The 12088-nt window shown below is 48.1% G+C and overlaps 1 protein-coding gene across 1 annotated transcript; it reads left to right on the forward strand.

The window, feature by feature from the left end:
• The first annotated feature begins 970 nt into the window (after nt 1–970).
• Nucleotides 971–6655, forward strand: Ptx4 (pentraxin 4). The gene is made up of 3 exons (XM_220237.6): nt 971–1420; nt 3255–3909; nt 5163–6655. The coding sequence occupies exons 1-3, from the start codon at nt 1220–1222 to the stop codon at nt 5801–5803; spliced, it is 1497 nt and encodes a 498-aa protein (XP_220237.4). The 5' UTR covers nt 971–1219; the 3' UTR covers nt 5804–6655.
• Nucleotides 6656–12088: the final 5433 nt, after the last annotated feature.

Consider the following 12088-nt stretch of genomic DNA (forward strand, 5'->3'; position numbering starts at 1 on the left):
TGTCCTCTGGGAAGACAGTCTGGCTCCTGTCAACTTGGAAATTGTTGGTGCTTTTGTTGGAGACACCTTCCTAAGTTATTCTACAAACTAGGATTCTTCGAACAACAGAACATTATTTTCTCACAGCTCTGGGGGCTGAGTCGGCAGCATGCTGCCACAGAAGTTTCTTCTGGTTTCCAGGGGTTCCAGGTGTGCCCCACCACAGCACCTATATTCCCATCTCTGCCACCGTCTTCATCGGGCCTCTTCCTTGCTGTCCTCTCTGCCTCTATCAGGATACTTGCTGTTGAGTACAGGGCTATCTGGGTACTGCAGGGTAACCTCATCCTAACATGTGCCTAGGCATTCTTCCCCATAAGACTATTCACAGGTCCTGGGGTCAGAACTTGGATCAATTTCCTCAGGGACCCTCATTCATCCCCCTGCACAGCCTGTAAACAAAAGTCAGGCAGGGAAAGTCAGGTATGTCCAGCTTGATTTCAACATTAGATAATACATTTGTGGAAATATCACATTAATTCAAAACGTACAATTTGTGGGACATGTGTGTGTGTGTGTGTGCGTGCGTGCGTGTGTGCGTGTGTGTGTGTGTGTGTGTGTGTGTGTGTGTGTGTATGGTCACATACCTACATACCTATAGTCCTAGCTGAGGGCTGAGATGGATCACTTAACCCAGGAGTTCAAAACCAGCATGAGCAGCACAGCAAGATCCTTTCTCAGGAAAGGAAAGCATAGCTAATCTTGTTATCCCGTTCTAGAAGAGAAGGAAATAAGTTATAATGAAACTCAGTCACATTACTAAGAGGGATTCCTTCTCCAAGGGAGTGAGACCGGGAGTCACAGGACATGGCTGCATGTGACTGGAATGCTGGGTGCCAGTGCAGAGCTGGCTTAGACAACTTCCTGGCCACACTCAGGCCCTGTCCTGCTCTGACTTCTTGGTGGGAACTCTTGCCTAGGTGCTGCTGTTAGAGCCATTATCCGCTCCCGTCTGCCTCTGAGCCAAGCAAAGCCTCAAGCACATCCAGTAGAACAATTTCCCAGAGAAACTGTTTGTGCCTGTTTGAAGCTCGTTTCCCTGGGAACCTTGGGTTCTCAGAGCCCACCGGACTGAAGGCAGATATGCCTTTCATTAAGGTGGCAGGAAGAGCCTGACACTCGGCCAGGACAGAAAGAAGAAAACCAGTCACGTGGTTGGCTTTGATCGAGGAGCAGGGATATGAGACAGACTCAAGGAACAAAGGGACAGACATCAGCTCCTGCCTCTGTGTGTCCCAGCATGGAGTTCTTGAAGAAGAATACTCTGCCTTTTCTTCTTGTATTTGTGTCCATGTATATACACGGGACTCCATCACAGGGAGCTGACCCAGCTAGGCAAAGAAAGCCATTTTTCGAGAGACTCCGTCGACTAGAAGAGCAGGTAGGTAGATCATCCATGATGAACTGGTTATATAAAACCAGGAGCAGGTTAAAAAAAAAAAAAAGGATGTCACAGGGTCAGCTGCTCTCTGTAATCAGTGGACACAGCACTTGGTTTGCTCTCCTTGCTGGAAGTCAACGATATTCTCACCTGTTTTTGGAAACCAGGCAAGCATTTGCTAGGCTCTGCTCTGAAACCCAACTAGAAGGTAGGTGTGTGTGTGTGTGTGTGTGTGTGTGTGTGTGTGTGTGTGTGTGTGTGTGCTTGTGTGTGTGTGTGTGTGTGTGTGTGTGTGTGTGTGTGTGTGCAAATGCAGGAGACCCAAAGAGGTCTCTAGGTGACCCAAATAGCACAGCTGAAAGGCCTGGGTAGCGACTGTGTGTACTGGTCTATTTCAAAGCAGAACATATGCTCTGTCCCAAGGATCCCATGGGCGGTCTGTAGACCTTCCCCATCCCAAGCACGTCTGGTACTGATCCTGGTAAAGCCAGGCATGGTGAAGCCTAGCACTCAGATTCAAGTCAAAATATTGCTGTGAGTTTGAGACTAGCCTATATGATGACATAGTGAGTTCTAGGCCAGCCCATGCTACTGAGTGAAACTTTATCTCAAAACAAAGAAAACAACAGAGCCGATGGGATGGCTCAGTGAGATTGTTCAGGAGTTAAGAGAGAGCTCTTGGGGTTGGGGATTTAGCTCAGTGGTAGAGCGCTTGCCTAGGAAGCGCAAGGCCCTGGGTTCGGTCCCCAGCTCCGAAAAAAAGAACCAAAAAAAAAAAAAAAAAAAAAAAAAAAGAGAGAGAGAGAGAGAGCTCTTGCTGCTCTTGCAGACGACACAGGTTCAATTCCCAGCACTCGTGTGGCAGCTCACAATCATCTGTAACTCCAGTTCCAAGGAGATAGGACTTTGTCTAGTGGGTACCACATGTACATGGTACACAGATACACGTGCAGACAAAACATCCACACACACAGAATAGAATAGAACTTAAACCAAAACAACAGCAACAAAGACTGAAAGGGCAAAAAGGCTGTAGCTCAGTGGCAGAGGGCTTTCTTACCTAGAATGCACAAAACCCTAGATCCAGTCCCCAGAACTGTAAAACCATAAATAAATTTAAAAAAAATACATGTACTCTGAGCTGGAGAAATAGTTCAGCAACCAGGAGCACTAGGCACTTTTAGAGGATCCAGGTCCATTCTCAGCACCACATGATGGCTCACAACCATTTCTAACTCCAGTTCAAGTGCCTGCAAAGCACTGGGTACACATGCATGCACACATGCAGGCAAAACACCCATGTACACAAAATTAAATACATCGAGGAGGTGGGGGGAGAGTGTTTCTTTGTGTTGCCCTGGATACCCTGGAACTTGCTCTGTAAATCAGGCTGGCCTCGAACTCACAGACAGCCACCTCTCTGCCTCTGCCACCACCCAGGTCAATCTAAAATCCTTTTCAGTGTACTCACACAAACAGCCAGTCCTGCAATCCCCTCTGATCACAAAGGTAGCCCCAAGGGTCACAGCAGTGTGATGACCGGATACAATCTTCCAGAGTGTTGGGGCCAGGGAAGATCATAACTAGGGCCATGGACCTGGAGCCCCCAATTTGCACCGTGCAGCTATGGGGCCTGAGGACTGTCACCCCCTGTGTACCCGGCCCTTTGGGACTAATCACGATAATCTCCCCATGTGTCCTAGCGTGGTGACAAGGATTGAATTGGGCAGTTTATAAACAGTGCCATCCATAGGCTCGGTGTAGAACAGGTACTTCTGAAGTGTGCTTAGGATAGCCTGAACCCAACCCCATAAGAGCTGTGTTCTCTTCACAGTTTCAGAGATTCCAACAGGTGACCTTAACACACCTGCAGGACATTGCCAGCAACTACAATGTGTACTACAATATGGACGCCCGCTTCCAGGGCCTGGTGGAACAGAGCCAAGCCATAGCTCTAGCGATGAATCAGTCTCAAGCTGCCATACAAGGAGATGTGGCCCAACTAAAGACCTGGTTTAGGAAGAGTCAGCGAAGGAGCCGGAAGATGGATGCTCGGCTCCAAGCCTTGGACCTCTCCCTGAACACAAAGAACAGGCAGTGGGTGGAGGAGGAGAAGGAGCAAAAGGCACAGAGGGAGGCTACTGCAAGCCTGGCCGTAAGCTTTAGGGCACTACAGGATGCGCTGGCCAGCCTCACACAGCAAGTCCATAGCCAGGATGCCAGGCTCGCTGTTCTTGAGGGACAGATACAGAGGTCCTCCCCTAGTACTGTGGCCCTGGGGCTGACCACAGCCCCCAGCCCCACCCAGCTTGCTCATCGAGGCCCTGGTTCCTTGCAACTGTGGAGGAAGAGCCAGGCATCCAAGTCTTCATCCCAACACAGGAGTTCCTCCCAAGACTTCACTGTCCACGTCCAGGAGATGCAGAAGTCCCAAGCCCCAAGCAACCATCAAGCAGCCTCACTGAGGACCTACCAAGGACCAGGAAACAGTAAGTGACACAAACCTGTCACCTCCCTATCAAGTTCCAGGTTTCCCTAACAATGCCTGAAGCTATCATGCCATGCCTGACACCTGTCACCCCAAAGAGCTCTTTCCCCCAAGGGCTACATACCCAACACGGTAAGAGAGAATGGCCTCTAGCAGGTCAGGCTGCATGACAGAAGGGCCCCCAGTGAAGTGGTTGACTCAGGAGCCTCAGAATGAGAGACTGTGAGAGACAATGACTCTCACTTCATACTAACAATACTGAGACTTGACTTGGGGTAGCCAAAGAGAAATAGTTGAGTTTGTGTTTGTGCAGGAGCCTAACGCCAGCCTAGAACAAGGACAGAAATGGTCGGAGCACTGTTTGACACAAAACAGCGACTTCCACAGTCCTAACCACATTTCCCTGTCTCCTGAATTCTCCTTGGCTGAGTTCTTCAGTTTCTCCTTATCTAGCATAGTCCCCACCCCCAAATCCTCCTGGGGCTTGAGATGCACTGCTCTTTCCTGATCCTGGACTCAGTCACAGAGTTGATATTTCAGTTTAAAATAAATTAAAAAGTGCTCAGACAGGCAGGTCCCAGCTGCTACGTAGGGAAGAGAGGGGCCAAGTGCTGTCTGCTCATCTGAGATCCACCAATAAGTACTGAAGACACCTCAGACTAAAAAACGGGCCCTAAGGATTTATTTCCTATAGAATAATCCTAGATTATCTGGCTGATAATAGTCACCAGAGGTTAGAGAGGAAGGCAGGAAAGTCAGACCTTGAGGACACCTGAGGACAGAGGCAGAGAATAAGAGGGTATACTGTGGAACTAGAGTGTAGCCACGAGCCAAGGCCTTCAGGACTACCACAACCAAACACAACTAGGCTTCTCTGAGCCTCTGGAGGAAACTGGGTCTTGAACCCTGGGAGACCAGGTACAGGTTTATGACCTCCAAAAGAGAGCTGGTTTAAGTCAATAAACATGTATCAAAGTTACAGCAGTCACAGAGCTTAGACAGAGGCTTCCCTGGTCTGAAGGCGCTTCAGAGACAGATGGACAGGGAGGATTCAGCCACTCTCTGAGAGTTATCCTCAGTCCTTACCTGTGCAGCGGAAGTGTTCAGATCGTGAGCTCAGAAAGGATGAAGCAAGCACCATGAAGACCCTGGGGTCATGATGTGGCTCTCCCTGGGGGTCAAAGGGCAGGCCTGCAGCAGGGTGCTTCCGAACTGTTTCATGCTCAGGGCTGACTCTCTTCCCTCTGTTTCCAGTTTGCGGCACGGGCCCAGTGCTGATTTTCCCCAATACCTCCACTGAAAATGTGATCTTTCTCAGCCCTGGCCTCCTCGTGCCCCTACGAGCTCTGACCTTCTGCAGTTGGGTCCGCATGGCCACCAGCTACCTGGGCACCCTCCTTTCCTATGCCACCGACGACAATGACAACAAGTTAGTGCTGCATGGCCGAGACTCCCTGGTCCCCGGCTCCATTCACTTTGTGATCGGAGACCCGATCTTCAGGGAATTGTCCCTGCAACCGCTCCTGGATGGTCAGTGGCACCACATTTGTATCATCTGGACATCCGTGGAGGGCAAGTACTGGCTCCATGTAGACAGAAGGATAGTAGCCACCGGCTCCCGCTTCAGAGAGGGCTATGAGATCCCTCCTGGAGGGTCGCTTGTGCTGGGCCAGGAACAAGACACTGTGGGGGGTGAGTTTGACAGCTCTGAGGCCTTCGTAGGGAGCATATCTGGCTTGGCCATCTGGGACCGGGCACTGCTCCCTGGAGAAGTTGCCAACCTGGCCTCTGGGAAAGAGCTCCCGACAGGTGCCCTTCTGACGCTAACCAATGTCACATCCGTAGGTGGATTTGTGCAGAGAGTCAAATGTACATGCCTGGAACAGTGTCCGTAAGGCCGTCACACAGAGACTGCATCACAGTCAATGCCATCAAGAAGAGTAAGCCTCATACCAGAACACTCCCCTGCCGTGACTGCTGAGCTATGTGCGCCTGTGCTCTAATGTAGGAGCTTCCCACATGGAGACGCAGATTAGACAGAAAATGTGCAAGGGGAGGAAAGGGGGGTCCAAGAAGGCAACTTCCCATTGCTGTGGCATTCTTTGGTTTGCAGTTTTGATTGGTTGTTGTTTTCTGAACTAGGGTCTCATCCTGTGGGCCTTATTGGCTTAGAACTCACTCTGCATCCCCAGACTGGCTCCAAACCCATAGCAATCTGCCACCAGGGTGCTGAGATTCCAGATGTGAGTCACCGCTCCCCCACTCCTTTCTCTCTTTTTCTTTTTTCTTTTTTTCTTTTTCTTTCTTTTTTCTTTTTTTCGGAGCTGGGGACCGAACCCAGGGCCTTCTGCTTGCTAGGCAAGCGCTCTACCACTGAGCTAAATCCCCAACCCCTTCTCTCTTTTTCTTTTGACAGATTCTCACTATATAGGCCAGCTTAGCTTGCATTCATGACCCTCCACCCTCTCAAGTGCTAAGACACTGGCCTTCACGGTGATATTTTTACAGGCTGCACCTTCAAAGCCATTCTTGTTTCCTGTGTGGTCTTTTACCCCAGCTGAGTTGGCAGACAGGAACATTGGGGCTGGGTGGACTTCCTTCTAAAGCACCTTTGTAGCCACGAAATGCTGTCAGACAGATGATAGAACCTGGGGACTCCCTTGAAGTTATAAGAAGTACTTTTACCATAGTTGTCTCTTCTCATAGCGCTCTACCACTGAGCTAAATCCAAAAAAAGGGATTGGGGACTGAGCTAAATCCAAAAAAAGGGATTGGGGATTTAGCTCAGTGGTAGAGCGCTTGCCTAGGAAGCGCAAGGCCCTGGGTTCGGTCCCCAGCTCCGAAAAAAAGAACCAAAAAAAAAATCTTAAAAAAAAAGACAAACTAGCAATGCTTTAAAACTTAATTTGCCAGGCATTATTTTCACATTATAATATGTGCCCCTTTAAGAGTTTCTTTTTGGGGCTGGGGATTTAGCTCAGTGGTAGAGCGCTTACCTAGGAAGCGCAAGGCCCTGGGTTCGGTCCCCAGCTCCAAAAAAAAAAAAAAAAAAAGAGTTTCTTTTTAAAGATTATAATAAAAGTGCTGAGTTGTGCGCCCATCACAATCTAGTTTTATTTAGTTTTCTTTTAAAATATTCTTTTGGTTTTTGGAGGCAGGGTTTCTCTATGTAGCCCTAGCTGTCTTAGAACTCACTCTGTAGACCAGACTGGCCTTGAACTCAGAACTCCACCTACCTCTGCCTCCTGAGTGCTGGGATTAAAGACATGTGCCACCCCTGCCCAGATCACCTGACTTTTTTTAAAATGTGGGTTTGGGAAATCAAACTAGGGAGACAGAGGTGGGTGGATCTCTGTGAGTTTGAGCCCAGCCTGGTCTACATAGTGAATTTCAGGATAGCCAGGGCTACTTAGAGAGAGAGAGGCCTTGTCTAAAAAAATGAAAAAGAAAGAAAAAAGAGAAAGAGAGAAACCGGAATGAGAAGAGTTCTGAAAAGAAGGAAAAGCCATCGAATCCCTTTGTCTGTTGGGTTGTACAGGGCTGTGACTGAGGTAAGCTAATGAGCCTGGTCAGCGGTTCCCCAGATGCTAACGGCTGAGCTACTTATCAGGCTGGCATGGTCTTGGTCAGTCCCCTGGCCCAAGGATGCCTGTGTGCTGTGCATGCAGTGCCTATCAGGTTGGTTGCGTTGAAATTCCCTGCCTTTGTCCATTTCTGCCTCCAGCTTCTTGAGTTGTTAGCTTTGACTGTTACTCACTTGGCCAGCTTGCTATCTGACCTTGCAGGTGTCCAAAAGCACTGTTAATGACACAGAGCTCTTAGTTCTCAAGCAACAGCTGCTAATTAATCTTTGTTAACTTTTCATCTAGGGCATGGCCTGGGGTTTCTTCCCTATGGTATGTGGGCTTTGTTAGGGGCTCTCTGGTATCATTATTTATATCAGAGACAAGAATAGAAGAAAGGAAGGACAGCACTGCTTTGTAAGCCTTCCTCAAGGACTCCCGGGTTGGGGAAGCCAGCCTGTGCTCACTGAGGCAGAGCCCTGGTCTTCCTTGTATCTCATCAGTCTGCTTATCTTTTCTTTCTTTCATTAATTTTTTAGACAGGGTCTCACTATGTGCCCCTGGCTATCCTAGAATTCACTCTGTGGATCAGGTTGGTCTCGAACTCTGAGATCCACCTGCCTCTGCCTCCTGAGTGCTGGGATTAAAGATGTGTGCCACCATGTCCAGCATCAGTTTGGCTATCTCACGCCTAGTCATCGCCCTCTGATTCACCTTCTCAGTGTTCCAGGTTTGCCATTTCCCCACTTAGTCTTCCCATTCAGCCTCAGCGTCTGTTCTCACTGGAACACTTGTGAGTGCCTGACAGTTTTCACCCTGTGCCCCTTTCCTCCCTGCCTACGGAAGCTAGCATCTGAGTCATTGGTTTGGCTTTCTGTTTGTGGAAGAGTTATGACCGTATATTTCTGGGTTGTCGTTCAACTTGCTACCCTCCCAACTCAATTCTCTGAATGCTGGGGTTACAGATATGTGCCACTGTACCCCTTTCCATTTCAAAAGGGAGAAAGTGGCACTGGACAGATGGCCCGGTTCTCATCTAGAGAACCCAGGCTCGGTTCCCAGCCCTACCATGAAAGCTTAGAACCATCTGTACCTCCAGTTTCAGAAGATCTGATGCTCTTAATGGCCTCCACAGGTACTCGGCACACACGTGGTGCACATACACGCAGGCAAACACTCACATAAATTTTTTAAAAAAGATCTAAAATGAGAGAGTAGACTGAAGGTGACCCAGGCTCAGTGTTAGTAGAACCATGGGGTTCCAAAGCCTTCTGCACCCTGGGCTTCAGGTCTGTAGAGGCTGGGCCTCCATCTGGCTACCCTTTCCTCAGATGGAGACAGGCAGCAGTATGCAGAGCCCTACCCAGATGCACTGTCATGGGAACCTTGATCTAAATTAGTCTATTTTTTTAAAGATTAGATTCTTATAGCCCAGGCTGGGCTTGAACTCTCCGTGTAGCTGACGATGACTATAAACCCTTGATCCTCCTACCTCTACTCCCTGCGATTACAGATGCTGTGATCACAGGTGTTTCCCAATAAGGGCTTCATGCATGCCAGGCAAGCATTTCCCAACTGAGCTACATCCCCAGCACCTCCCTCTCATTTTTTCAAAACACATATTTTCTGTGTAGCCCTGGCTGTCCTGGGGCTCGCTGGGCAGACTAGGCTGGTTTCAAACTCAAGAGATCCGCCTGCCTCTGCCTCCTGAGTGCTGGGCTTAAAGGCATGCGCCAACACCACTGCTGCCCTAAATGAGTCTCTTAACAGCATCTTTCCAATCTCTTGTTATGCCCAGTGCCCTAAGCCTTCTGCTATAATCAGCCCCCTAGGTCGCCTGTTCCTGAGTCACAGTCAGGGACTATGTCAGAACTGGAAAACCCACTGCATGGTGCATGGCTGTGATCTTGAGTCACGAACTGTCTTCTGCTTCCCCAAGGACCTGAGCTCTTGGTCTCAAGCACAACTAGTTGAGCTCCTCTCCTTCTCTAACATCCCTTCCTTGCTTCTCTTGACACATCCCAGAGGCAGCTTTTGCTTCATTTCATTCTGGCTCCAAGGAGAGTGGGTAGCAACATATTTCTCCTGTAAAGAGCCATGATCTAGTGAATGCCAGAGGGACAGCATAATCCCTGGGATTTTTGTTCTGTGGAAGACCCCTAGCAACAAGCAGGAAAAGTTGAAACTCCAATGGTTTGATTAGAAGTCTTGCTCTCAACCTCCTATATCAGACTAGAGCAGCTAGAGGTAACCAGACACACATGAGTTCTAAGCCAGTATGCTGCAACGAGCATCGGTTCTATATTTCCAGATCATAGATATCCAACAAGGTCTAAGGGAACCAAGATATCGCACCAGTCACTGCCGAGCTTGGGCCTTCAGCAGACATATTACAGCACGGTGAATGGCCGCCTCCTGGAGGAACTGTAGGGGCAAAAGTCACTCTAGCCAGGCAGATGGCCTTAGGTGTGGTCCATTCGTGTTTGGGGCAGTATGGCAGGACTTCATGGGCAAGTAGAAATCTTGGACAGGCAGTCATGGGAAGTCTGTTGGATTTGGAGACCAGAGAGTCAGAACACATTCATCTGACTCAACCTCCTCCTGGTGGGGTCATCAAACCTCACCAGTGTATTTTGAAGCATGAACCTCACCCTTTCTAAGGCTACTAGATTCTTTCTTTAACATCAATTACATTGTTACAATCCTGGCCCTGCAAGGAGTCAGTACCAACAAGAAGCCGTTGGTTCTCCCATAACCATGTTGTCTACCCCTGTCCATTTCTCTTCTTGCAAAGAACTAGGAGCATTTGACAGACATGTGTAAAACCCCGAATTTAATCCTAATAGACAAAAGCCAATAAAAAGAGAACAAATAAGTTGAAGGCCCTGGTCTTTTGGGAGCTGTGGGAATTTTACCACTTTGTCAACAAGGGTTATGGAGAGCATCTATCCTCCCAGGCATGACCCTGGGACTGTTCTCTCCATGTCCCCTTCTACGTATCCTGGTATGCCCCCACACCTCTACTCTGCTTATTTTTCTGCCCATTCTTTCTTTCACCAAACTCTACCATCCAGAAAGATCCAACCCTGTGGGTTCAGCTCACTGACAACTTGTTGCACCTCTACTGTGTGTCAAAAATAATGGTCCTTGACCCTAAAAAACCAGAGAAGAGGGGATGTCTTGCCTCTGAACCTTTACGGGGCTGGTTGTATGTCCTAGTCTCAAAGAAAATAGGATCAAAGTTTGTGGGGAGGGGGCGGGTGTTGAGACAGGGTTTCTCTGGGTAGCCCTAGCTGTCCTGGAACTCACTCTGTAGACCAGGCTGGTTTCAAACTCAGAGATTCATCTGCCTCTGCCTCCCAAGTGCTAGGACTAAAGACATGTACCACCACTGCCCAGCTTCTGATCAAAGTTTTGAAAATAAACGGATCTAAGTTCAAGCCCTATGGAATACTAATGATCTTAGTTAGACAATTCAGACAATCCAGCTTCATTTCCCAACCTCAATGCCCAGCAATACAAAAGAGGTTCATAATATCCTTGTCACCATCTTGTAAAATGACAAAGCCAAGGTGCATCAATGAGGAAATTACACCTTTTTGGAGGGTGTAACACACGAATGCACACACACACACACACACACACACACACACACACGCACGCACGCACGCGCACACACACACTTGCAAGATCGCAGGATAATCATGGGAAAATTCAGAACCTCATTTAACTTTCTTCCTCTTATTCTGTGTTTGGTTTTGGTTTACTTTGTGTGAAAGGAAGGACATTTCATCTCACCCTTAGAAGTTAAGAAGAACTTAAAACTTTCCTGATTTGAAAATTTTCAAATCTAAAAAGTTTCAAGGTAATATAATATATTATTTTATATATACTGTATATAGAATATATATATATATATTTGTCGGACCCTCCTGGCTCCCCTGCAGTGTTTGACCCCTGCTGAAGCCCTGCTGATGCATGTAGAAGCCTTTTGTTCCTAACAAAGGAATCCCCTGGCCCGGTAGCGACATACCCGGGCGTACACCTGGGCAATGGTCCATTCGTTCCCATCCTTTGCTCTCAGTCTTTGTTCCTGGGACTTAGGCTGGTCTTCCTGGAATTTTCCACCCAGTGAACTTGGGGTATATATTCGGTGAATAAAGCTACAGAATTGGCATTCTCTCTTAACCCGAGGGACCCGAATATGTGTGTTTTTTAATCCCCAGGCTTAAGCCTGGTTCTCGGTGCCGTGTCGGTGTGGGCATCGACATATTCTAGAATCCTTGTTAACTCTCTTATACATGACCTTTGCCACCACTGAAGTTCTGAATTGAATTTTAATTATTTTTATAGAGCCTTCCTATGTTGTGCACATTAACCCCAGCCTTTCCCATGTTTCTCTGTTAAATGTAGCTTTCGCATTGTATACCTATTTCCTTTATTAAGTGGACACTTTCTTCCTTGCTCCCTTCTACCATCTTCAGTAAAGCAACTGCCGTGACACTGCTCAGAATTTAACCTTGCAGCATTGTTCTTTGTCTGTAGAGTGCTACCCATGATGATTATTGTCACTCTCGAGTCCCTGAAGTTGCAGTATCAAATCCCATTCCTTACCCC

The sequence above is a fragment of the Rattus norvegicus genome, chromosome 10, assembly GCF_036323735.1.
Source record: "Rattus norvegicus strain BN/NHsdMcwi chromosome 10, GRCr8, whole genome shotgun sequence".
Classification (NCBI taxonomy): Eukaryota; Metazoa; Chordata; class Mammalia; order Rodentia; family Muridae; genus Rattus; species Rattus norvegicus.

Excerpts from the sequence above, each read along its gene's own strand:
- Ptx4 (XM_220237.6), top strand. The coding sequence starts at position 1,220 with ATGAGACAGACTCAAGGAACAAAGGGACAGACATCAGCTCCTGCCTCT. Across the intron at positions 1,421-3,254 it reads TCCGTCGACTAGAAGAGCAG|TTTCAGAGATTCCAACAGGT; the intron begins GTAGGTAGATCA and ends TTCTCTTCACAG. Across the intron at positions 3,910-5,162 it reads CTACCAAGGACCAGGAAACA|TTTGCGGCACGGGCCCAGTG; the intron begins GTAAGTGACACA and ends CTCTGTTTCCAG.